The 27892-nt window shown below is 42.5% G+C and overlaps 1 protein-coding gene across 2 annotated transcripts in view; it reads left to right on the plus strand.

Moving 5' to 3' along the window:
- ABLIM3 (actin binding LIM protein family member 3) overlaps positions 1 to 27892 on the plus strand; it is a 133142-nt gene that overhangs the window by 19900 nt on the left and 85350 nt on the right. For both annotated transcript variants that reach the window (XR_010660916.1, XM_065918871.1), the window contains exon 3: positions 25099 to 25236. Coding sequence is in view for 1 of the 2 variants with exons in the window: in XM_065918871.1 (XP_065774943.1) it covers positions 25099 to 25236 (138 nt within the window). In the remaining variant the exon portion in view is untranslated. The remainder of the gene's footprint in view (positions 1 to 25098; positions 25237 to 27892) is intronic.

The following is a 27892-nucleotide window of genomic DNA, read 5'->3' on the forward strand; positions in this document are numbered from 1 at the left end:
TAGTTAGTATTGATATTCTTTAGGTTCATCCACATTGCTGCAAGTGGCAATATTTCATTCCATTTTTGTGGATGACTAATATTCCACTGTATTTATACACACACACACACACACACACATCACATCTTCTTAAGCCAGTTTCTGTTGATGGACACTTGGATTGTTTCTCAGTGGCTTTTGTAAACAGTGCTTTTAGCTGTTGAGACAGTCTCTCCCAGTGACTAGCCTAAAAAAGGCAGTGGAGCAAGAGCAGTCAGGGACTGACAGCTGTCTGCCTTGAGATGAATCTTCCAGGACGTACAACACATCTGCATGTGAAAGCACCTCTGTCATGTCTGTTTTGGAGTGGGAGTCTCCTAGTGTTGAGAGGAAGCAGGGTGCATTGGAAGGAAAAGAAAGAAAGCCAGGTGGCTGTCATCTACTGCTGGAGGTGAGGAGGGTCTGAAAGGAGATGGGGGAGGCTGGCAGGGACCAGGCCATGCAACCACTTGTCAACCATGGCAAGGAGTCTGGCTTTATCCCAAGAGCCAAGTGAAGCCATTAAATGGTGTTAAATGCTCTGAAGTGTGGTGAGCGCTTCAGCACTTCAGGGGTAAGCATCGTCGGATTTGCATTTTGAAAGCATCACTCTGTGTAGAGAAATGAGTGGGCAAAGGAGACCAGTTAGGACCTGATGGGATCCTCCAGGCTGGAGATATGATGGCCTAAACTAGGAGTAGATGGTCAGGGCACTTTCCACTCCAGGAGCATTGCATGGTCTTGATTCCCTGGTAAGTTTTATATCTCTATACTATTTAAAATAATGATTTGGAGTCTATATTAGTTTGCTAGAACTGCCATCACAACCTATCACACATGAATGACTTAAGCAACAGAAATATATTGAATGATAGCTCTAGGGAATAGAAGTCTGAGATCTAGGTTTCTCCTGAGGCATCTCTCCTTGGCTTGTAGATGGCCAGCTTCTCCCTGTGTGCATCTGTGTCCTCATCTTCTCTTGTTATGAGGGCACTAGTCATATTGGATTAGAGCTGACCCTTAAAACCTCATTTTAACTTAATAACCTCTTTAAAGACCCTGCCTCCAAATACCACCACATCCTAATTACTAATAAACTTTTTTTCTTGATTTCCCTATAAGGGGTATTTAGGTAACCTGTGAAAGTGAAAGTCGCTCAGTCATGTCTGACTCTTTGCAACCCCATTGACTATACAGTCCATGGAATTCTCCAGGCCAGAATACTGGAGTGGGTAGCCTTTCCCTTCTCCAGGGGATTTTCTCAACCTAGGGGTCGAACCCAGGTATCCCACATGCAGGCAGATTCTTTACCAGCTGAGCCACCAGGGGAACCCAAGAATACTGGAGTGGGTAGCCTATCCCTTCTCCAGAGGATCTTCCCAACTCAGGAATAAAATTGGGGTCTCCTGCATTGCAGGCAGTTTTTTGTTTTTTTTTTTACCAACTGAGCTATCAGGGAAGCATTTCTATTATTCATCATTGTCTACTCCCACCTCACTCCCTTTCAGCAAACACGTACCTAGAACTGCAATATGTGTAGGAAAAGTTGTATAACTATTTGATCGTTTTCATTTGGGTTTTGGTCTTCCACCAGAATACTGAACTTGATGGAATTTTGAATTCTGTTACAGCATGGTATAGCCACAGAAATTTCCTTTACTGGTTACTTCTTGAGAACAAGTCTGTTGCATTTGCTTTCCTTGTTGTCAGGTGTACCTTAGCCAAAAACTTAACTCCTCAACTCATCCCATGGCTGTATCTAAATGTTTGTGAAGTGTCCACAGAATTGTTGTTGTTTAGTCGCTTAGTTGTGTCCAACTCTGCGACTGCATGGACTGTAGCATACCAGGCTTCCTTGTCCTTCACTGTCTCCCGGAGTTTGCTCAAACTCATGTCCATTGAATTGGTGATGCTGTCTAACCATCTCATCCTCTGTCACCCTCTTCTCCTTCTGCCTTCAGTCTTTCCCAGCATCAAGGTCTTTTCCAACGAGTTGGCTCTTCACATCAGTTGGCCAAAGTATTGGAGCTTCAGTTTCAGCATCAGTCCTTCTAATGAATATTCAAAGTTGATTTCCATTAGGATTGACTGATTTGATCACCTTGCAGTTCAAGGGACTCTCAAGGGTCTTCTCCAACACCACAATTTGAAAGCCTACAGAATACTCCAGGGTTTGTGAATATAAACAGTATCCCTCCTCAAGTAATGTACAGTCTGCTAGAGAAATAAGGCAAGCACAAAAGTAATGATATTATAGGGTAGACTGTGCTCTAGGTCAATGGTTCTCAAAACATGGTCCCCAAACCAGCAGCATGAGCATCACCTGGGAACTGATTGAAAATCCACATTCTCACCCAGCCCTGAACATCCTGAATCAGAAACCCTGGTGGTGGGGCCCAGCAATCCGAGTTTTGACAAGACATCCAGGGTTCTGATACATGCTAAAGTTTGGGAACCACTGCTTAGTCATAAGAAGTACATGCCATGAGATTTTAAAGAAGAGAGATAATGGAGGGGGGATGAGGAAGAAATCTGGAAGTCTTACTAAAAGTATGTTGCCTATGAGATAGGCCTTGAGGAGTGGGCTGAATTTTGGTATTTATATGTAGATGAACATATTTACTACCGTTGCCATCTGCATGTTTATATATTTCTTTTACAAAAGTAATTAACAGCCTGGACTCTAACTTGAGAGATCTGTTAGCTGTCCCTTCCGTGCATTTTAACTGGCTCAGTATGAATTGAGGCTTCCATCAACATATGCTCAGTTATAGAGCTGGTAATTATGATTGGAGGCATTTTGTTGGAGGAGACTTTCTGTTCCAAACATAGCTTGAATTAGAGTCTACCTTTAAATCCTTAAGACAAAAATCAAGCCAAAGCATCCTTGAATCTCATGGTGTGTAGGGATTCCTAAGTTCATCTAGGTCTAATAACCCAGCCGAATAACCTGTGAGCTGGCCTTGAAATATACATGGCCTCAGGACACTCAGCATAGTCACATTTCTACTAGACCAGTGAATGATTCCGTAGCATGAATCAGCAGACTGTGGCTCAAAGGTAAATTCTGGCCCACTGCTGATCTTTGTAAATAAAGTTTTATTGGAACACAGCCATGCCCGTTCATTTACATATTGTCTAAGACTGCTTTTATACTACAGTAGCACAAAATTTTAATCCATCCTTAAGATTTTGCAAGAACTCTTAGATCACAAGTGACCAAAACTCAGGTCAAACTAGCAGTTAAGCAGGAATCCATCAGCTCCTGGAGCTTTGAAATCAAGGGACGGTCTGGGTGAAGTTGCTGCTCTTGGGATGAGCTGGACTGTCTTTTCTAGTCCATGGTCACGTTTATATTCACAAACCCTGGAACGTGCCCTGGTCACGTCTACTGTACCTCCTGCTGCTAAGCTCTCTCCCTGCTCACTCAGCCTAGTCAGCTCTTCCGCCCTCACTGCCCATTCCATTTCATTCCACCCAGTCTGCTCTGCTAAGTTCAGGTGTTTTTTTTCTGGCATAGTGGATCCTGCAGCCATAGCATTGAGCACTAGACTTGGCATCATAAGTCCTGGGTTCTAGCCCTGACTGTGCTCTTGAATACAGAAATGTGCGTGAAATAAGATGTCAAGACACATTGAAAATTTTTAAAAAATAAATGAATATAAGGGATTTCTTTTATTCTCTTAGTATCAAAGAATATTTAGGCGTGGAAAGGCCCTGAAATTTATCTTATCTCGGTGGCCTGGGTGACAAAATGATCCATACATGTGTTTTACTTGACTCATGTACTGTTCTTCTTTATTTTTGAGTAGTTGAGCCAAACTATAAACATGGAGAAGTTTTAAAATCCAGATTTCTGGTTTCCCCAAACCCATATCCCCACATGGCAGGGGTCAATTGAAACAGAGTAGAAACCGTGCCTCTTTGGCCACATCTCCCACTCACTTCATCCCAGTCCACTCACTCATTTATGTGACCTCCTGCCCTGAAGCACTGAGTTTGTGTTTCCTGATTTGATACAATCATCCATCTGATCCCCAAAGATCTGATCCTGTCTGTCAAGCCAAGGGATCCCGCAACCTCTACCAGCTTCCACATATGGGAAACTCACTGTCTGGAAAGGCAGCTCATTTCATCTCTGAGCAGCTCTGACTCTTGGGAAAGCTTTCCCTGTGTAGTCCATCCCCCTCAGCATCCCCAAATAGATTGGGATGACTTGCCCTAAATCTCTGGTGTGCTGGAGGATTAGAAGCTAAGGTCTCAAGCTGATGGCCTTTTTATCCCACCTGATGGAAGGTGTGTTCTTTCTCACCTTCCTTATTCACTCACTAATGCCCAGTCCAGTTTAGGGGCGGAGGGGTACATGCAGAAATGTCATTCAACATCGATTTTATTTTTGACAGAAGCGTTTGCCTTTGTAAATATTCTAAAGAACAAGAGTTGGCAGACTTTTTCTAGAAAGGGCCAGATAGTGAGTCTCTTAGGCTTTGTAAGTCCTGCAGGCTCTGATGTAACTATCAACTCTGCCATCTTAGTGTAAAAGTAGCCATAGACAAAACATCCATGAATGGACATAGCAATGTTCCAATAAAACTTTATTTACAAAGACAAGCAGTGGACCAGAAATGATTCTCGAGCCATAGTTTTTCTGCTATAGTTGTAGGCTGGGTCAGCAGAAGAGTGTGTCTCTGCTGGTGTCCCCATGCCTTCCATCTTGTAAGGACCAACTCAGATTTGCCATTTCCTCTGCAGGAAATCATTGCCCTGATTCCTCTGCAGGAAGTTATTTCTAAAACATTAGGATTTCTATAGTGCAACAGTTTTCAGACATGTTACAGGGACCCCTGAGACTCCTGGAGGCCCTCTGAGTGGTCCACAGGATCAATACCATTTTTGTAACAATCCTAAGAAGTGTTTTGCATTTTTCACTCTCTGCCTCTCATGAGGGTACAGTTGAGTTTTCCAGAGGTGATGTCTGATGAAGTCACCACTGACAACTAATGGAATATGTGCTTCTGTTTTTTTGTTTTTAAAAAAATTCTCAGATGTGACTCTAATGTGATAAATATCAGTAGATGTAAAGCACCTAAACAACAGCTCTTTGAGGTTCACAATAATATTTCAGGGATGTATAGGAGTCCTGAAACCAAAGAGTCTCCAGCCTGCTGCCATTGTGATTTTCTTATACTTCAAAACAGTTATCTTAAATATAAATCTTTCAAAGAGTCCTTACAAGAATGTAATTTTCTAGTAGGCAGGATCTATGCTAACTATTGTGTTCCATGACTGCACATGAATTTGCACAAAGTAAGTTCATTTATTTTAAAGGTGTTTATTATGAATGTGCTGTATGTCTGATATTGTGCTTGGCCTGACTAGAGAAGTGAGCTCAATAAAGAGCATCACTGCCTTCATCAAGCTTAGAGTCTAATGGAGGGAACAGAGTAAGCAAATAATCACAACTTGTTATATCAATACATACTGAAAATAATACAGTCAAGGGAGGGTACCCAGAGCTGTGAGAACCAGTAACAGTAGGGTTTGTACTGTGAAGGTAAGTCTGAGAAGGACCTTTGACCTGAGGTCTGTGGGGTGTAAGAGATCCACCTAAAGCAGGATTTCTCAACTTTGACACTATCTTGGACCAGATACTTCCTTGTTGGGTTGGAGAGGAGCTGTGTTGTACGTTACAAGATAGTTAGCAATATCCCTGGCCTCTACCAACTAGATGTCAGTATCATACCCACACACACACACCCCTCATTTGTGACAACCAGAAATGTCTCCAAGCATTGACAAATGACTCCTGCAGGTGTAGTCAAGAAGGAGTGGAGAATTGCCCTAGCGTTGAGAACCACTGGTGTAGAAAAGAGGTATGGTGGGAAAGCCACGTGGTAGCCCAGAGGAAAGATGCTTGTCACTGGGCCAGAGCTGATGGAGATGGAGATGAGCTGAACGGCAGAGCTGTGTGAGGGGTTCATCTGCACAGCTTGGTGATGGGTGGACCATGAGAGTGGATGTGGGGAGGCCAACAAAGGATTTCAGGGTTTATCCTGCTGAAGGACTGCCTTTGGTTTGGGCAAGTAACTCCATCACAAGCTGGCTCTGAGACATCACAGCTACGCTCCTCACAATACACTAGATAAAGAGAGAGGGGAAATACCTTCGTTCATCTCCCTGTCTGCACGACCGCCTGTGTTGTGCATCTCTGCCTGATGGGGGGTGGCTCTAATAACAGACCAGAAAGAGCTCTTCCTAAAAGAAATGACAACTTTAGAAAAGAAAAACCATCTGCCAGGGCTGAGTGAATTAAATGTGTGTTTAATCTAGCTGTATTAGGACATTATTTCAATGCCAGTTGACTTTTTTAAAAATGTTTGTGAAAGTTGGCAAACGTATCAGAGAAAATATACTTTGTCATACTCAGAAGGATATTGGCACATTCTCTATGATGGCACTTTGATACAAATTAATATACCAGGATTTCTAAAATTCTCATCTCAGTGCCAAAGATTGTATGAGTCTTCTAGTCACTGACCCAAGGGTTCTCAGCCTTTGGTGAACAAGACTCTCCAGAGGAGCTTGTTTAAATTTTAAAGTCTGGCTCAGTAGGTCTGGGGCAGCGCCTAGGGATCTGCATTTTGCTAATCCACGCTCACCTCCCCCCACCCACCAACCCCTGGACATTCTGAAGCAGGTGGTTAGCTGGTCGGTTTGAAAAACACTCCCATAGCAAAAAGCACTATGACGGAATGTGTTCCAGTTTTGCTTCCACCACTGACTTCTGCTCTAAGATCACCTCATCTCACATCCCACCCCCCACCCCTGCTTGCCTAGCTTTACTCATCTTCAGAGTGGCTTCAGGAGGCTTTCCCTGATGGCTCAGATGACCCCAAAGCATAGCCTAAGTTCCATAGAGCGCCTGCAGCAACAAGTGGCAGCCCCCAATTAAAAGTGGCTTAAACAATCTGGACACATCTGCTTTATAGGACAGTGAGTCCGAGGAGGGACAGATCCAAGTCAGGTTAGTTCAAAGGTTTAGCATCATCCTCAGACACCCAGATTTTTCCATCTTGGATGGCTCCCCTTAGAGCTCATTGTAGGCACCAGGGCTGGAGTTCCAGCATTCCAGAGGCCAGGAAGAGGGAAGAAAACCTTCCCAGGACCCCCACCTGACCTCCCCTCATGTCTCATTGGCCAGGAATGTGCCTTTGCCTAAGTTAATCAGTTGGCAAAGGAATGAGTGTACTCAAATCTGTTCTCACCAATCAAGGTTCCTTCTCTGAGTCCAGGATAGGTCACAGCCATTCCTGAAGGACATAAATGCTCAGGGGATGATAAGCAATAATGGTCCCCCCAGAGGAGAGAGGTTCCCTTAGCAGATGAAGAGAGGAATGGCCATTAGGATGGCATCGTTCTGCTGCAGGCCTCTTCTTCCTCTCCTGCAGCACTTTTCCCAGCGTTTCCCCTGCTGGAGTGTGAGTCATATGAGGTCAGGGACCATGACCACCTGGTTCATCATGTCCTCAGCAAGATGCTACAGGCCATGTTAGTTACATGACATCTAGTATGGAGTGCTCCTGGAATGCTTGTTTAAATTAATAGCAGATTTTGATTTTGATGGAAAACTGAGGACATAAAGTAGTTCATTGCAATTGATGAAACCCCGACTCAAACTAACTCTTTTTTTTAAAAAAAGAACTGAACTATATAGGTATGTATAATTGGGAAGTTCAGAAGTACAGTGGCTTCAGGCCCATCTTTATCCACAGACTCAAATGATACATCAGGGACTTGTTCACTCCCTCCATCTGTATAATGCTCTCTCTTGATCTGAAGGCAGGATGGGGCCAGGGGCCTCAGACTGCCTCCTCCTGACTTAGCAACCCAGATGGCTTCTCCAAGAGCCCCTGTAGAAAACCCCAGAGGTGATGAGGTAAGCCAATCACGTGGAAAGGAGATGGGGTTCTCTGGGTGGCCGGACTGGTCTACTTGCTGATCAGTGTTGGAACAGGTTCAGCCCACCAAGCACCACAGAATGGGTTCCCCACGGGAAAGAGAGGTTATATTGCCAGAAGAAGCAGACAGCAGATGCTGAAAAGGCAAAACAGCAGATGTCCACTACACTTATGGATGCAAAAAAAAGCAGCTTGTAGGGCATGATACATGGACCAACAATAATTGAGAACTACTTGCTGATACACACAGAATGTAAACATTTTCCCCTGTTTCCCCAGATCATACAAATTCAGTTTGAAACTTTGAATAATGCTTTGTTTCCTAAAGATAAAAAAGCAACTTTCATTCGCTGATTTTTATGGAGGATCTTTGTTTTTAAAAAAGTTTTTAATCTCAGAAGAAAGTATATTCTTTGTATTTCCTCCTATTATTTCTGGTCTTTGTCTTCTTTCTTTTTTCTTGGTCACTGTGTATGTTGACTTCTTCATCTCATTACCATGTATCAACAACCTACTAAAAAACTATAGAAATGATATCTCTCCATTTTTTTTTCTTTCCCTTCCCTCCCCTCCCCTCACCAATCAGAAATAATTCATGAGAATCTTAGCACTTCATGTTTGGATCTCTCTGATTCCTTTATACAATTATACCTGAGATTGTAGCATTTACAGGTATATTTTAGTCATTCATCTACTTGGCAAGTATGAATTGAGTGCCTACTAGTACCAAGTACTGGGTGTAGCATTAGAGATACAATTTTTTACAAAACTCCCCTATTCCATCCCTGAAATGTCCTTTGCAGTGAGAGATGTGTTTATCTTTAGTTATCCACAATATTCAGCTTTATTTTTAAATTGTTACCACAACTGCCATTATCATTATTATTATTACAGCAAAACTTTGACTTAGCAATTACAATATACTAGATAATGTGTTGGCATTATACATATATATTACTTCTCCTTTCAAAAGTTTTGAAAAGCAAACATTATTATCACCATTTTACAAATGGGGAAACTAAGGCCCAGGGACATAGCACCTTGCCAAATCTCATCCAACCTGCCTGGATTTGAATCCAGTACCAACAGGTTCCAGAGCCTATTCTCTCTCAAGCTCACAGAAATTACTCTGTAAAAGCCCTATCAAGCAGTGAAAATTTGCTTATGGTTTTCTGTGAAAGTTAATGTTCTGGTACACCACCTTGCGGATGGACTCTGAGTTGTAAATCCTATAATGAGGATAAATCTGCAGGGAACCCATTCTTCATCCGAATTCTTCTTGTGACCCCTGCAGACATTTTTGAGACTATGTCCACTTGATGCCAACCCATACATCCACAGCTTCAGATATGTCTCTTTGAAGGACCCTGGCCTTGGTTTCTTCATTGGGCCAGACTGTGAGATTTAGGTTAAAGATATCTAACAGAACATTCTAAAGTGATGAAAGTTTTTTTTTCCTGTGTTATCCAGTATAGTTGCCAGTGGCCACATGTGGCTATTGAGTACTTGAAATGTATCAAGTGTCACTGAGGAAATGAATTTTAAAACTTTAAATTGTAATTAATTTTAGTTTGAATAGTCACATAAAATAAATGGCTACCATGTTAGACCCCACAAACCTAGAATAATCTTTATCATTCTTTTCACTTCTGATCATGTACATATTATTGGGTTGCAAACAGCACTTTTTAATGAAATGACATAAAGTATTAAAATGGAGGGAAAAGAAAATATCAGTACATATTACGAATACTAAGAATTAACTTTGTTTGTGAGACATTTATGTCCCATGTTTGTGTACTCAGTCACTTTGTCGAGTTAATTTCTTCCAGTGGATCATGGTCAAAAAAGTGTTTGAAAACCTCTGTTTGTCCCTGAGTAATGTCACCAAGACCTTGAGAGTGACATGCTTGCATGGTGCTCCCTTATCCAGCCTGGGGCTCTGCAAGACCTCATTTCAGGAATGTTCTATTCCTCTAGATCCTTCAGGCATGTAGCGGGCATGTAACTACTCTCGATGGTAATTGGAAGTGACTTTGTGGTCATCTATCTGTCTGGATGCAGCGATCCCAAATCCTACATTTTGGGTGGCCCACAGGCAGAATCCAGCTCCCGCAGACAGCCCTCTTTGGGACCTTGATGTGTTTTTGTATAACAATAACCCGCTGGGGCCCAGTAACTTCTTCCCCTTCTCTCCCTGGCCCAGTCTTTCCAGTTGAACCCCTTGGATGGATGTTTCACTGACTTTACGTGCCCAGCCCCTGAAGATGTTTTGTGTTGCATCTGTGTTAATAGGCATAGACCACTGGATCTGAAAGGAAACTGAGAGATGATGAAATGCAACCCTTTTACTTTATAGATGGGAAAACAGTGACCCAGAACTGAGGAGTCCCTGCCTGAGACCTCACCAAGAGTTAATGGCAGAGTAAAGACTAGAAGGGATTGGTTCCCTCTGACAGGGAAGCTCCAGATATTAAGAGAAATCTTAGGAGGAGAGAGGGATAGAAAGAGAGAGAGAAAAGGAAAGGGAGGAAGAAGAAGGAAGGAAGAAAAAAGAGGAAGAGAAGAAAGGGGAGGGAGGGAGGAGGGAAGGAGATGATATGTAGTAGAATGATAGTACGCCATCCTCTCAGCCCTGGGAAAGGAAGAGAGGGCCTGACCAGCAGGTCATATTTCTGCAAGTGGAGCCCCTCTGCTGGTAATCATGCTGGAGGGGCTTCCAGTGAGTAGATGACTCCAGAGGCCAACACGGGGAGCCTGTGGAGCTTTGAGCAATGGGACAAGCTCCTTGGATACCAAAGAGGAGGTCTCTGGTCTCCAGGAGACCTGTGTCTTTTCAGAATTGAGGCGGCATGGGCTGCTTTTGAGTATTCCCTGACCTGTGTCACCTATACCTCATTTTGACCTGCCCTGTAAACTGTCCCTGATCTGAAACAAAGTGTTTTCCTGCTGGTATGGCCAGCATGTGGGGCTCCTGAGCAAGTTCCTCCCTTCTCCGAGCCTCAAGTCTGTATCTGTGAAGCTGGGAATGTGATCAGATGGGGCAAGAAGTGCCCCGGGGGCTACGCTGGGGAGACTGGGGATTCCAAGCAGATGGCTCTCCAGCCCTACCCCCAGGCAGTCACAGCACCTCTGGAGCCCTAGGCAGGAATCACACCTGGGCCTTCAAGCACAGGGCAGCGCAGGAGAGAAGCTGACCAGAGGTGAGGCAAAAGGAAGAGGTAGGAACCATGGTGATCTGGAAGGACTGAAAAACCAACAGTAGGCCTCACAAGTAAACCCCGTCTGAGCAACATTCAAAGCCGGGCAGCCCTGGTGTGGGGGATTTCCCTGAATGGCCACCAGGTCATCGTGTGTTTGCATTCCAAGCATGGTTTGGAATAGAATCAATATAACCTAGTGGCCATCTCATCATTTCAATAAAGGGTTCATAGCTTAAAGTCGGGGGTTGGGGAGAGAAACCTCCAGACCTATAGATGTTTTCTCTGTGCTCTCTGCTGTGATACGAAAAATCTGAAATAAAGAGGAACCCAGGTGACAGCTGCTATTCCTTGGATTTCCCCATAACATATCAGAGCTTGATGGCCTGCCAGAGTCGCGGGAAGTAAACATTGTATAAATATTTAAACCTCTGGCCCAGAGGCCAAGGGACTGAGTCACTCAAAGTGCAAAGACAATTGCTGGCTTCCTGAAGTTCCTCTATTTCCAACATGGTTTCCAGGGCTCCAGACGAAACCCAAATAGTATTTTTCAGATAAGGACAGGGTGCCACAAGGCCGCAGTGCAGGGCAGTACCATTCACACTGTTGGGGAGCCCTGGCAGATCCCCTTATTTCTCTCAGGAGAGTCTTGCTACGCAGAGGAGAGGAGAGAAAACTGAGCATCTCCTCGTCCTACAGATGCCTATCTGAACCCTAACTCTACCTTGTACATGTGGTGTGGCTTCAGGCAGATGAATTGACCTCTCTGTGCCTCAGATTCCCCATATATAAAATATAAGATAGATCACATGGTGTCTGTCTCATGGAGTGGTTGTGAAAATTAAATGAGATGGTAGGTGTGATGCACAAGTCCTGGCACATGATAATTTTTTTGCCTAATTCATGTTAGCTGTTGTTAGCTATTTTCACAGCTCCTCAGCATCCCTGACTGGGAGCTTGGTAAAGGTATTGAGGATAGAGTCAGCAGTGACAAGAATTGGTGTTGATTGACAGGAGCTACTCCAAAGTGGCAAAACCACCAAGGCTGGGATTTTTTCCCCTTTCTCTGTCAAATCTTGCCTGTTCCTCAGTCTTTCTTACACAGCTCTGTATATTATATTTGTAAAACCCCATGACCAAGTGTGGCAAGACGATATTTTTGAAACATTAATTGGTATTTCCCCCTCCCAACGTCCCTGAGCCTTCCCTTTATTCAGGGAGCACTGCCTCAGGGACTGGATGGACAGCAGAAGGCAGAAACAAAAGGGGTCGCTTCCTGGCTTTTGAATCTCAGACGTCTGTGCCCTTAGAACAGGAAGGGTTTATTACAAAGCTAAATATTCTGAAGAAACCATGAATTAGGGAGGGGAGAAAGGGCTCCTTTACCCCACAGCTGACAAACTTGGTTCCCTGGCCCAGAACTGGGGTGAAGGATCTCAGGGAAAGAAGAGAATACACAGATCTCGTTGAGTCCTTAGAAAGAGGCTGTGTCCCACCTGCCCTCTGAGCCAAGGCAGGGACACAGCCCCAGGGAACAAGATGAGGGGAGGGAAGTGAGCACGGGGGCAGAGGGGCCAACCAACCCAAGCTTAGCTTCTGCTTGTCTTGAAATAGGAACCAAGTTGGTTATAAGAAAGAATTGAGTTTGGTTTGTTTGTTTTTAATCTTTGACTTCAATTGAAAGTACACAGTTTGGGGGTTTTTTAATAATGACATTAATATAGAAAAAAGTAAAAAGTTAATTCTATGGCATTATACCTGAGCCAACTTTCTAAATTTGCAAATAAATATCCAGTATGCTGTTCTCATTTTATTGAGTTAACTTCACTCACAAGTGAGAAATCCATCCATCCATCCCTTCGTGGACTGCAGCTCCAGCTTCTTGGCCCTTGACGCTCGCCCTGGGGAAGGCTGTCCGGGTCGAGCAGATCCTTTCTGCTGTCGCTGTTGTGTGGCAGCTGGCTGTCAGGCAAGAGCAGTCTGTCTGGCCAAGAGCATGTGGTTCTGACACATGTCCTGACAACATGTTGCTGGAGAAAGCGGTATGCACGGTGTTGCCAGCTTCACTCTGTGACCACAGGACATGCTGAGGAGCCTGGCAGAGGGAGGCTCTGGAGGAGTTTCTGTTGCAGCAAAGGTTTTACAGTATTGCCTTGAGATGACAGACTGTTTTACTAACCTGCTGATTCCGGAAATTGTGGCCAAGCCGGGGCCATCTGTGAGGTTCCCAGAGGGTGCCTGCCTCTGTTCTCTGCAGCTGCTGGCACCTGCAGAGCCTGCCTGTCCCAGGGCACCCACAGCGCACTCCTGTCAGGCTGTACCTGCCCACGCCAGGGAAGCAGCTCGAGGCTGACACCCCCTGGCCTGGGGACAGCAATCACAGCTTCCTTATCATCTGCCAGAAACTCAGGATGACTGTTCCTGGTTTCCTGACCTGCACTCTAGTACCCGCCATCATTATTCTTAAATCTTTGTAAAATCCATAGGCCAATATATGTACATAAATACACATATGAAAAAAAGTGAAAATGTTAGTCATTCAATTGTGTCTGACTCCATGGACTGTAGCCCTCTAGGCTCCTCTGTTCATGGGATTTCCCAGGCAAGAATACTGGAGTGGGTAGCTATTCACTTTTCCAGGGGATCTTCCCGACCCAGTGATCAGACCCTGGGTCTCCTGCATTGCAGTAAGATTCTTTAACATCTAAGCCACCAGGGAAGCCCAAATACATATATACATATATGTACACACACACACACACACACACACACACACACACACACACACATTTAAATATTTAGCTAAGTAATGGATGGTTGCTATTGAGGGAAAGAAATTAGGTGCCTTTTTACCTCCCACAAAGCATGCTTCCTCCCTAGAGGCAGCCACTGTTGGCTCTTTTGCATGGCAGGCAGTAGGGCTCAGTAGTGAGAACACAGGTTCTAGAGTCAGACGCCTGGGTTCAAATCCTACCTCTACCATTTACTAACTGTATGACCTTGGACAACTGATCTCAGCTCTCTGGGCCTCTGTTTCCTCATTTGTAAAATAAAAATAATTAAATATGTAAAATAAAGATAATAATAGCTTCTCCAGAATTATAGAAAACTCTGTGAGATGATATATGTAAATTTCTGAGCACAGTTCCTATTGGAGTAACCACTCTCTATTATCTGTTGTTATCCTTACTCATTTACCCCTCCATTTTATTCATGCATACCTTCCATTCCAAACTCTCTCCTATGCTTCTGCATCTTGGAACACTAACCCCCAGCCCACCTGTTGTCATGTTAAACCTCAGCGCTTAGAGTCTGGTTCCAAGTATTCGTGGGAGGAATGGAGATGTTAATGACACAATCAGATGACGTATGCTTGACCCTAAGGGGTTACCAAAAGCAGCTCTCATAGTCTCCCTATCGGAGTTTTCAGGAAACAAATTAATCACTTACTCGAAGCGTGCAAAGAGGACAAGCACGCTAACACATCCCCCTGGAAACAGCAGATGTGCCCAAAATACACCACCTCAGGACAACATAGATCGTAACCTCTCATTCCCACTACAGGAAACACCCAGTTCACACATTCCTCTGCAGGATATATCGAAAGCATGTCAACCACCCACCTCTGCAGCTCAAAGAAACCTATAAACAGAGAAAACTTGGAGACTGGGGAGGTAAAAGGAGGTGCTTAGAGTGGAATGGGCTGCAGCCAAGGGCTTTTCTCTTGACAGTCAGCAGGGAGGGAAAACCTGAAAACCTTTGCCCAAGCTGGACTGGTCCAAAAACAGATTTAATAATGCTCAAGCAAAGCTCAGTGGCAAGCTGGTAGGGTAGTAATTTAGAAAGAACTCTGAATTGAATAGCAGTTGGGGTACATGACTTTAAGGATTCTTTTTTGGTTTTTTTTTTAAAGGTCTATTTATTTATTTATTTTATTTTTTGGTTGTGGTGGATCTTCGTTGCTCTGTGCAGGCTTCTCATTACAGCGGCTTCTCTTGTTGTGGAGCACAGGCTCCAGGCACACTGACTTCAGCAGCTGTGGCTCACAGGCTCTAGAGTACTGGCTCAGTTTTCGTGCACGGGCTTAGTTGCTCCGAGGCATGTGGGATCCTCCTGGACCAGGGATCGAACTGGTGTCCCCTGCATTTCAAGGCAGATTCCCAACCACCGGACCACCAGGGAAGCCCTGAGGATTCTTTAATATTACCTATTGCTTACACCTTACGGAGCCCGGGTGACATGCCAGCCAGTGTACTAAGTATCTGCATATCGTTTAGGTCATTTAATACTCACAGATGACCAGAGTTATTCCCACTTTAGAGATGAGCAGACTGAGAGCAGTGTCACGTGATTTGGCCAAGTTCACACCGTGAGTGAGTGGCAGGACTGGGACATAAACGCAGCCTTCCTGACTCTAGCATCCATAATCTTAACTTCTGTGCCTCTAGCCTCTTAGCACCCCTTGCCACACAGGGAACCCGTGTCTCTCTGGTCTTACTAGAGGAAACAGGATTGGTGCATGCGCTCTGATTCAACTCCAAAATCAAACCCAAGGGCCCTGTTCTGAACTACCAGACAACTCTTATATCCAGACCCAGGCAGATAGCTTTCTACCTGTGAAATGCCTGGATCCTCACTTCAGTCTCCTCCTGGGTCTTTAGCTAATACCTTTTAACACACTAAGGTTACTTTGGGAGCTGGGCTGGCACATGCCAGCTGCTGCACTTGATTGTTTTCTGGGGCCCTGGGCTACGGAAAGCTCATTGCTGAACCAGTTGATTCTCTGCTTGATGTTTCACTGTTCAGACAGAAACTCCACTGTTTTTATTACACCTCCAGCCAGTTATTCACAGTTGTTATACTATCTCCATGTCAGTTTTGTCACTCTTTTAATTATACCCCAGCATTACATAGGTGCTTCTATAATACCTTTTAAAGACTGGTTTAAAGATGACTCAGTTAGAACGTGGGGACACTTTTACCCACAAAATCAAGTGACCCTCAGGAGAGGAAAAAAAATTGTGCCGGTGCCACATCAGTAGAGAGAACATTTGACTTAGGTTGTGTTGTTTATGGAAGAAGAATCATGCCATTATCTGCTTTTAAGAGAGACTAATAAATCTGATAACAGGCAGCACAGTCTAGTTTAAAAGTCGGACCAGTTAGAGGAGAAAAGAAAAGGTGGATGGAAAGAAAGAGGCACAGAAAAGAACACACAGAGACAGAAGCAGTTTTTGATTGGAAGAGATATTTTAAATCATTTTGTCCAATCTTCTTGGTAACTAAAGGAGTTGAAGCCAGAAAAGTTGCAGGATTTTGCAATCCTGTAGAAAACGAGGTGACCGCAGAAAGGGAGTTGGACCCCGGGTTACCCCCAGCACTACCTATCAGAGAAACGTGAACTGAGAATGACAGGGAGAGAGGAAGAGCCAGGCGGAGGAACCGGATACCGAACTTTCTCTCCTGCTCTGTTCAACTGTGGTGCTCCTGTTTTAACTTAAGAGGGGCAGTCACCCCTCCCCTTCCAATATGTTGTTTAGCTCCAGCAGTTTTAAACTTCCTTGGTAGCATCTGGAAAAGAGCTTTACTCACAAATTTAGTTGTGGAATTAAGATGTGTTTTCTCATAGAACACTAAAGATTTGGTAAGCATATAGACCCTCAATTTTTAATCTCATAGGTACTGACCACCTGATTTTCTTTTCTTAAAAAATTATTCTGACAGCCATTGACAACTGATTATCTTTCTTTCATTCTTGGAAAGATTAAGATGGTTCTCAATTTTAGAACCATCTTAATCTTAATTGTTCTTTTTTTTCCCATTTATTTTTATTGGTTGGAGACTAATTACTTTACAATATTGTAGTGGTTTTTCCCATACTTTGACATGAATCAGCCATGGATTTACATGTATTCCCCTTCCCAATCCCCCCTCCCACCTCCCACCCCACCCCATCCCTCTGGGTCATCCCAGTGCACCAGCCCCGAGCACTTGCCTCATGCATCCAACCTGGGCTGGTGATCTGTTTCACCCTTGATAATATACATGTTTCGATGCTGTTCTCTCAAAACATCCCACCCTCGCCTTCTCCCACAGAGTCCAAAAGTCTGTTCTGTACATCTGTGTCTCTTTTTCTGTTTTGCATATAGGGTTATCGTTACCATCTTTCTAAATTCCATATATATGCATTAGTATACTGTATTGGTCTTTATCTTTCTGGCTTACTTCATTCTGTACAATGGGCTCCAGTTTCATCCATCTCATGGAGATTAATTGTTCTTAAGATTAAGTCTTACAGTGCCTGAAGAAAATGTGCTTTTAAAAAATCAGTATTTATTTCTCTGCTCAGAACCTGTTGTATCCAGATCAAATTCAGAATGGGTGAATCTGTGTGTAACTGGTTCTTATTGCAAATAATTTTTTAAATACAACTTTAAAACTCTTCAGGGATATAAAGGAATAATTTAAGTATGAGGTGGTATTCCTAAATTAATTTGTACATGTGTTTTTTGTATAAACAGGATTCAACCAAGTGTAGTTTCTTTTTCTTCATTCTTAATGCCTGGTGTTCCATTTGTGAAACTATAAGGCTGCAAAAATGTCCAATTTGGTGACCATTGGTTACATGAGGCTATTTCAATGTAAATTTATATTAATTAAAATTTAAAAAATTATAAATTCAGTACCACAGTCACAGTAGCCACATTTTAAGTGCCCAACAGCCACATATGTCTAGTGATTATTATATTGGACAGTATAGATATAGAACATTTTCATAGCTCAGAAAATTCTATTGGACATCACAGCTTAAGAACCAGTAATTGGAAATGTCTCTCCTGGATAACAAAGTGTATCCAAATAGCATAAAACAGAAGCTAGAGGTTCCTGCCTTTTAGAAATATATCATATGACCCATATGTCTAAATTTGTTAACTTCATGGATTATTTAACAAGTGAGAAGAGCTAATGTCCTTTGAGGCTTTGAAGAGCTAATGTCCTGCTCTCCAATGTTGCTTTAGAAGATAGGCAGTTCCTAGCATGAAGCAGCTCAAAACTTCATGTATAAGTCAATTTGGAATTCAAAAGCCATTGGCCCGGAAGATAAATGTTATAAATCACATGACTGAATTTTAGTACTTTCTGAAATAAAAATTAATGGAAATAATAGCCAGCAGAAAATCAACAATAAAATTTTAGAGTTTCAGAGGGTGTTACAGATTGGAAGGAAGAAATGACAACCCCGCCCCCACCCCCCATACACTCACAGAATAAGATTAGATTAAGTTGCTGACTTAACCGGGAATACAAAATCTTACTGGAAATGAGGTGGCTTCCAGGGCAAGAGCAGATGTGGCATATCTCAGTGGCACTTCCCTTGACCCCCACAGTTCTTACTGGCACTGTCTGAATAAGAAAAGGTCTGTAAGCTCAAATCTTACACATTCGCTGCCTATTTATAGTCACAGCTTACATCAGCTATCTGGAAGAACTTGAACCAATGATGCATGTATTAATTTTTTTTAATATTTATTTATTTGTCTGTGCCAGGTCTTAGTTGCAATATGGGATCTTTGATCTTAGTTGGGGAATGCGGGATCTTTAGTTGCAGCATGCGAATGCTTGGCTACAGCATGTGGGGTCTAGTTCCCTGACCAGAGGTCAAACCTGGGCCCACTGAATAGGGAGCTCGGAGTCAGACACTGGACCACCAGGGACGTCCCTTTTTTTTTTTTTTTTTAATTTACTTATTTGACTGTGGATGCATGCATTTCTGTTTATGGGACTACTTATAAACATTAGACATTTGTGGACTCCAGTCATAGTCAGCATCACCAAAACAGCAACCTCATGCTGAATGAAGCAGTAGAGTTATGGCAGGGAACCCAAGGCTACTCTGCCCCCAAAGGTCTGTTTTCCCAATCCATCCCTCTCTGATTTTATGGCTTTTATCTGAATGGTTCAAAGATTGAGTTTTCACTGAAAACCAGGATCACTAAACAATCTTCCTAGAAAATCAAATCACAAAAAACTAATTGATCTTGGAAGCTGGTTCTTGAGATATATGTTGAGATCAATTAGAAGAGATAGATGAGAGAATTCCCTGGTAACCTAGTGGTTAGGATTCAGTGCTCTTACTGTGGAGGCCCAGGTTCAATCCTGGTCCAGGAATCATCCTGCATGCTGCTCAATGTGGCCAAAAGACCAAAAATAATAAATAAATAAATGTTGTTGTTCAGTCACTTAGTTGTGTCTAACTCTGCAAATCCATGGACTATAGTACACCAGGCTTCCCTGTCCTTCACTATCTCCCAGAGTTTGCTCAGACTCATATCCATAGATGCCATCCAACCATCTCATCCTCTGTTGCCCTCTTCTACCCTCAATCTTTCCCAGCATCGGGGTCTTTACCAATGAGTCAGCTCCTCATATCTGGTGACCAAAGTATTGAACCTTCAGCTTCAGCATCAGTCCTTCCAATGAATATTTGGGGTTGATTTCCTTTAGGATTGACTGGCTTCATCTCCATGCAATTCAAGGGACTCTGAAGAGTCTTCTCCAACACCACAGTTGGAAAGCATCAATTTTTCAGCGCTCAGCCTTCTTTATGGTTCAACTGTCACATCCAAACATGACTACTGGAAAAACCATAGCTTTGACTAGACAGACCTTTGTCTCTGCTTTTTAAAACACTGTCTAGGTTCTTCGTGGCTTTTCTTTCAAGGAGCAAGCATCTTTTAATTTCATAGCTACAGTCACTGTCCGAAGTGATTTGGTGCCCGAGAAAATAAAGTCTGTCACTGTTTCCATTGTTTCCCCCTCTGTTAGCCATGAAGTGCTGGGACTAGATGTCATGATCTTCGTTTTTTGAATGTTGAGTTTTAAGCCAGTTTTTTCACTCTCCTCTTTCACCTTCATCAGGAGACTCTTTAGTTTCTCTTCACTTTCTGCCATAAGGGTGGTGTCATCTGCATATCTGAGGTTATTGATATTTCTCCCGCAATCTTGATTCCAGCTTGTGCTTCATCCAGCCCGGCATTTCTCATGATGTCTCTGCATATGAGTTAAATAAGCAGGATGACAGTATGCAGCCTTGACATACTCCTTTCCCAACTTTGAACAAGTCCATTATTCCACGTCCAGTTCTAAGTGTTGCTTCCTGACATACATACAGGTTTCTCAGGAGGCAGGTAAAGTGGTATTCCCATTTCTTGAAGAATTTTCCACAGTTTGTTGTGATCCACAGAAAGGCTTTAGCATAGTCAGTGGAGCAGAAGTATATGTTTTTCTGGAATTCCCTTGCTTTTTCTATGATCCAACAGGTGTTTACAATTTGATTTCTGTTTCCTCTGCCTTTTCTAAATCCACCTAGTACATCTGGAAATTCTCAGTTCACATATTGTTGAAGCCTAGCTTGAAGGATATTGAGCATTACCTTGCTATCATGTGGAATGCACAGAATTGTGTGGTAGTCTGAACATTCTTTGGCATTGCCCTTCTTTGGGATTGAAATGAAAACTGATCTTTTCCAGTCCTGTGGCCACTGCTGAGTTTTCCAAATTTGCTGGCATATTGAGTGTAGCACTTCAATAGCATCATCTTTTAGGATTTGAAATAGCTTAGCTGGTATTCCATCACCTCCACTAGCTTTATTCATAGTGATGCTTCCTAAGGCTCACATGACTTCACACTCCAGGATGTCTGGCTCTAGGTGCATGATCACACCATTGTGATTATCTGAGTCATTAAGAACTTTTTTGTGCATTTCTCTTGGTATTCTTACCACCTCTTGATATCTTCTGCTTCTGTTAGGTCCATACCGTTTCTGTCCTTTATCGTGCCCATCTTTCCGTGAAATGTTCCCTTGATATCTCTGATTTTCTTGATGAGATCTCTAGTCTTTCCCTTTCTATTGTTTTCCTCTATTTCTTTCCATTGCTCTCAAGATTTTCTTATCTCTGCTTGCTATTCTTTGGAACTCTGCATTCAGATGTGTATATCCTTCCTTTTCTCCTTTGCCTTTCACTTCTTTACTCAGCTATTTGTAAGGCCTCCTCAGACAACCATTTTGCCTTTTTGCATTTCTTTTTCTTGGGGGCTATTTTTGATCATGACCTCCTATACAATGTCACTAACCTCCATCCATAGTTCTTCAGGCACTCTATCAGATCTAATCCCTTGAATCTATTTGTCACTTCCACTGTATAATCAGAAGGGATTTGATTTAGCTCATACCTGAATGGCCGGGTGGTTTTCCCTACTTTCCTTAATTTAAGTCTGAGTTTTGCAATAAGGAGCTCATGATTTGAGTCACAGTCAGCTTCCAGTCTTGTTTTTGCTGACTGTATAGAGCTTCTCCATCTTCTGTTACAAAGAATATAATCAATCTGATTTTGGTATTGACCATCTGGTGATGTCCATATGTAGAGTCATCTCTTATGTTGTTGGAAGAGGGTGTTTGCTATAACTGGTGAGTTCTCTTGGCAAAACTTTGTTAGTCTTTGCCCTGCTTCATTTTGTACTCCAAGGTCAAACTTGCCTATTACTCCAGTTTAACTCTGAACTACCTACTTTTTCATTCCAGTCCCCATGATGAAAAGATCATGGCATTCAGTCCCATCACTTCATGGCAAACAGATGGGGAAACAATGGAAATAGTGAGAGATTTTATTTTGGGAGGCTCCATAATCACTGTGCACAGTGACTGCAGCCATGAAATTAAAAGATGCTTGCTCCTTGGAAGAAAAGCTTTGACTAACCTAGACAGCCTATTAAAAAACAGAGACACTACTTTGCCAACAAAGATCCATCTAGTCAAAGCTTTGGTTTTTCCAGTAGTCATGTATGGATGTGAGAGTTGGACTATAAAGAAAGCTGAGCCCTGAAGAATTGATGCTTTTGAACTGTGATGTTGGAGAAGACTCTTGAGAGTCCCTTGGACAGCAAGGAGATCCAACCAGTTCATCCTAAAGGAAATCAGCCCTGAGTATTCATTGGAAGAATTGACGCTGAAGCCGAAACTCCAATACTTTGGCCACCTGATGCGAAGAACCAACTCATTGAAAAGACCCTGATGCTGGGAAAGTTTGAAGACAGGAGGAGAACGGGACGACAGAGGATAAAATGGTTGGATGGCATCACCAACTCGATGGACATGAGTTTTAGTAAGCTCCAGGAGTTGGTGAAGGACAGGGATGCCTGGCGTGCTTCAATCCATGGGGTCACAAAGAGTCAGACACGACTGAGCAACTGAACTGAACTAATGATGAAAAGGACATCTTTTTTGGTGTTATTTCTAGAAGGTCTTGTAGGTCTTCATAGAACCGTTCAAGTTCATCTTCTCCAGCATTAGTGACTGGGGCATAGATTTGGATTACTGTAACATTGAATTGTTTGCCTTGGAAACAAACCTAGATCATTGTGTCATTTTTGAGATTGCACCCAAGTACTACATTTCGGACTCTTTTCTTGACTATGAAAAAAATAGATAAAAAATTTAAACAAAGAAGAGGTAGATGAAATTTGTGTAGCGATTCTGGAGGGACTTTTGGATTCTTTCAAGAACTCTCATCATTGATGTTGGTGATTATACTATTTTTTTCTTATTTTATTTTCAGACTCACAGTTTTATTTCCCTCAGCAATAGTAGATCATTACATTGCTCATATAAACAGAATCTATATTTTTCTCACAAATTTGGGGGATATCAGAGAATGAAATATTTTTCAGGGGACACTGAGCAGGAATTAGAAAAACAAGCAAAAAAAAACAAAAAAAATAAGACCAAGGAGAATGTTTGTGGACCTTGTGGGAGTGGGGAAGGATTGCTCTGAGCTCTGGGGAGGATGTGATGGTCAAGATACCAGTGGAGCCCTGAAATATATTTGTGGAATACTTTATGAACTTTTGAAATGCTTTACATGTATTAATTCATTTTCTGAGTTAATTAATGATTTAGTTAACTAGCTAATTCATTTAACTTTTGTCTTAAATTTAAGACAGGAAAAGAAATGTTAAATAAAGGACATGAACTTCTTGAGAAAAAGAATGCAGGAAAGATATTATTCTCCCACCTCAGATAAAAGTTGTCAGTATTAGCGGTTTCAGGGATAAGCCACCAGCTTTTTGCCCTTCAGTGCACTTATGGTTCAAGATGTGGGAGGTAATTGAAAGTCCAGCATTTCTGTTCCTTGTCTTCAAAAGGTGTAAGGAACATGAGATCAGTTGTGGAGATCATCTTTGAGAATCTGAAGAAAACTGTAGTATAATGTGTATTACACCAAATTTTATGTTGCACTAGAAATATTAGATATCAGGTGTATCAGGGTATGCTGCAGTTAAAAATAGCCTTAGAAGCTATGACAACAAAAATTCCTCCTTGCTCATGATCTACATTCATCCTGGGTTAGCTTAGAGCTCTGCTCTAGATTTCTCCATCAGGAATCCAAGCTGCTGCATCCTGCACACCATCTGGGATATCACTAGTCACTGGGCTATGGGAAAGGCAATATGACAGATCCCATACTGGCTCCTAGGGCTTCCAGTTGGAAGTGACACACAGTTTTCATTCACATTTCATTGTCAAGCAAGACACTATGTGTAGTCCTCCATGTGCCAAGAATAAAAGACCCAAATTTCAATAAACAGACATAACAGTTACCACACTAGGTCAAGGACCCTTGATCTAGGTGTTCTTTAGGTTCCTTGGCAGTTCAGATTTTCTTTGAGTACAGTTTTAACTTACGCTTATTCAGAGTTTAGCCAGCAAGTCTACATGTCTAAATGATGGACACCAATTCCCCTCCAATCAAGTGGTCGTCCTTATAATATGACAAGAGTGGGCCTTCTCCTAATAGGATATGAGCATAAATTTGTGGACAATTACTTCAGCCTTGAGTAAGAATTGAGGAATTGAGTGATTCTCACCCCAGAAGCCCCAGAGGCTTCCTCCAAAAGAGAAGATTGGGTTCCTCACTGCCAAAGTTGTCTCAACAGTTTATATATAAAGAGGTTGGACCAGATAGCTATTAATATCCCTTCTGACCCTGAAACTTATGTTCTAGACAGGCGCCTACTATTATTAAATACTAGATGACCAGTTTATAGAATGGTCATGCAAAAAGTATATTCCAGGGAAAGAAAATCTAGAAAAGAAGCTATGAGAAAGTCTAAGCAAGAGATCAGTAGCCTCAAAAGGCAAGTGTAGGTCTACAGTATTGTCAAATGCTGACCATAGCACTGCCATCCCAGTGACTTCAGCCCCTTTATAGTCTCCACCAGCTCTTTCCCCCAACTACACACATTTGACAATGTTCTCAATGTTATGGAAAGTGCTATTAAAAGGCAGTTGTAAGGTAAGTCATGTCATCAACATCCTTCCAACTTGAATGCCTTTTTATCTGAAAGTCAGCTGCTGTTGAGCGTCCTCATTTCATAGATGTGTAAACTGAGAGGCAGAGAGGAGCTGGAACTTACTCAACAGAAAGGCCAGTTGGAGGCAGTTAGCCACCCCTTTCCTCAAGGCCCACGAGTCAATGGCAAGACCTAAATTCCCTCTGGGGCCTAGTATTGATCCAGAGATCTCCCAAGAAATGGTATTTCAGGATCATTTATCTTGCAATACTCTACGTCCGCTTTTATTTTTCATTTGTGAATTTGGGCTCTATTATTGCAAGAAAAGGTTATGTTCACTAAGAAGTCTTTGCCTGCTTAAGTAGATTTATAAACTCTTGTCTTAATGCCACTCACCTTTTAAAGATGTCTTAGCTTGGCATACTCAGCCTAATGATGTATTAAAGGTACTTTGCTAATCATGCTCACCCTTTCTGCTTTTTCTGCCAGTTAATATTATAATTGTGTGTTATGGCAGACTTTTTAAAGAAAAAGAGCCTTCTGGATGGTGATCTCTTTGTTTCTTTCTACAGTTCCATATCAGCAGAATCCTTACAGTCCCCGGGGCAGCGCCAATGTCATCCAGTGCTACCGATGCGGAGACACCTGCAAAGGGGAGGTGGTTCGCGTCCACAATAACCACTTCCACATCAGATGCTTCACCTGTCAAGGTAGGAGGCCCAGTCTCCCAACTCCCTTCTCAGATTCCCTGGCCGTACTCTCACCCCAGGACATGCCACAGGGCAGGCAGAACAAACATACATAGGCAGTTAAGATACCTACAAAGGCCTAAAAAGACCTTCCTTGAGCTGGTTATAAGAATTCTCTCTTCAGCAGTGTGGCATGAGACGAGAGGGAGAGTAAGGGATGTGGTGGGATACAGGTGGGAAGAGGGAGCCTGGAGACCCTGAAGTGGAAGTGCTGACCCAGAAGGAAAATGGCAATCCTGCAAGCTTACTTAACACATTTGAGAAGACTCCTGGTTTGTGCCTATAAATGAATTTGAGAGCCAATGAAAGGGCAAAACTGTCATGGCTAAAATTTGGCATGGCTCTGAGATAAGGGTGAGAGTCCTCAGAGGTTAGGTTTAACAAGGGAGAAGATAACATCTTAACTTCAGTAAGGTTTGTAATTTGGGAGCAGACGAATTCTGGGTAACCTCTAATTGTGACTGCTTACCCATGGATAATTTATTAAACCTTTGCTCAAGCGAGCTAAGCATCCCCAAAGAAGGCTCACTAGTGGCAGGAAAAGAGGAACTGGGCTGAAGGAGCCTTGTGGGCCCTCTCAAACCAGGCCACCCTCCCTCCCCCGTGTCCCTGACTAATGCCCCTCCAACCTCCACTTTTTGAACTTTTCTTCCAGGCCTCTTGTTCCACAGAGAAGCCATTCTGATATTGGATTGTCCTTTGGGTTTGGAGAATGTTTGACCTCTAAGCTGTAACTTCCACTTGCTGGTTTTAGATTTGTCCTTATGAGGTTTTATGAGCTCTTTGTGATTGCTTTTCTCCATGGCTGCCCTACACATGCTTGTAGTCAGGTCTCTCCCACACCCAATTATATTGCAGGTCCTTAAACTGGGCTTCATCTGAATTGATTCCAACTTGTGTAATCATCCTAGAGTCTTCCTCCCTGATTCTTCCTAGGTTGTCACTATCGTCCCTAAAGCATAATGCTCATAACAGACCACATTTCTCAAGGTCTGCCAAATACAGCAAGGACTACATTTCTTTAATGTGACTGACACTAAATTAACTTCCTGAGGAACCACTTCACACCACTGATATGTATTGAATTTAAGGTCAGTTAAAACTGCCAGATCTTTTCATTTTAGTACCTGCTACTAACCTCAGCCTCATGCATCTGAGGTTAACTTCCTCTGCCATCAAGTAAAGTCCCAGATTTCTTTCCCCAGGATCTAACTGGACTCTTCACTGAGGAAATAAATTTCATATACATATTCTCTAATTTATCTATGGAAGCTTATATGGAATATATTTTAATTATGTGGTTTCCTTTTTATTTATTTATTTTTTTTATTAGTTGGAGGCTAATTACTTCACAACATTTCAGTGGTTTAACTGTCATACATTAATATGATTCAGCCATAGAGTTACACGTATTCCCCATCCCGATCCCCCCTCCCACCTCCCTCTCCACCCGATCCCTCTGGGTCTTCCCAGTGCACCAGGCCCGAGCACTTGTCTCATGCATCCCACCTGGGCTGGTGATCTGTTTCACCATAGATAATATATATGCTGTTCTTTCGAAACATCCCACCCTCACCTTCTCCCACAGAGTTCAAAAGTCTGTTCTGTACTTCTGTGTCTCTTTTTCTGTTTTGCATATAGGGTTATCGTTACCATCTTTCTAAATTCCATATATATGTGTTAGTATGCTGTAACGTTCTTTATCTTTCTGGCTTACTTCACTCTGTATAATGGGCTCCAGTTTCATCCATCTCATTACAACTGATTCAAATGAATTCTTTCTAACGGCTGAGTAATATTCCATGGTGTATATGTACCACAGCTTCCTTATCCATTCATCTGCTGATGGGCATCTAGGTTGCTTCCATGTCCTGGCTATTATAAGCAGTGCTGCGATGAACATTGGGGTGCACTTGTCTCTTTCAGATCTGGTTTCCTCAGTGTGTATGCCCAGTAGTGGTATTGCTGGGTCATATGGCAGTTCTATTTCCAGTTTTTTAAGAAATCTCCACACTGTTTTCCATAGTGGCTGTACTAGTTTGCATTCTCACCAACAGTGTAAGAGGGTTCCCTTTTCTCCACACCCTCTCCAGCATTTATTGCTTGTAGACTTTTGGATAGCAGCCATCCTGACTGGCGTGTTAATGGTACCTCATTGTGGTTTTGATTTGCATTTCTCTGATAATGAGTGATGTGGAGCATCTTTTCATGTGTTTGTTAGCCATCTGTATGTCTTCTTTGGAGAAATGTCTCTTTAGTTCTTTGGCTCATTTTTTGATCGGATCATTTATTTTTCTGGAATTGAGCTTCAGGAGTTGCTTGTATATTTTTGAGATTAATCCTTTGTCTGTTTCCTCATTTGCTATTATTTTCTCCCAATCTGAGGGCTGTCTTTTCACCTTACTTATAGTTTCCTTTGTAGTGCAAAAACTTTTAAGTTTCATTAGGTCCCATTTGTTTAGTTTTGCTTTTATTTCCAATATTCTGGGAGGTGGGTCTCAACATAATAAAAGCTATATATGACAAAACCACAGTAAGCATCACCCTCAATGGTGAAAAACTGAAAGCATTTCCCCTGAAATCAGGAACAAGACAAGGGTGCCCACTCTCACCACTA

This window comes from Muntiacus reevesi, chromosome 1 (genome assembly GCF_963930625.1).
Source record: "Muntiacus reevesi chromosome 1, mMunRee1.1, whole genome shotgun sequence".
Lineage (NCBI taxonomy): Eukaryota > Metazoa > Chordata > Mammalia > Artiodactyla > Cervidae > Muntiacus > Muntiacus reevesi.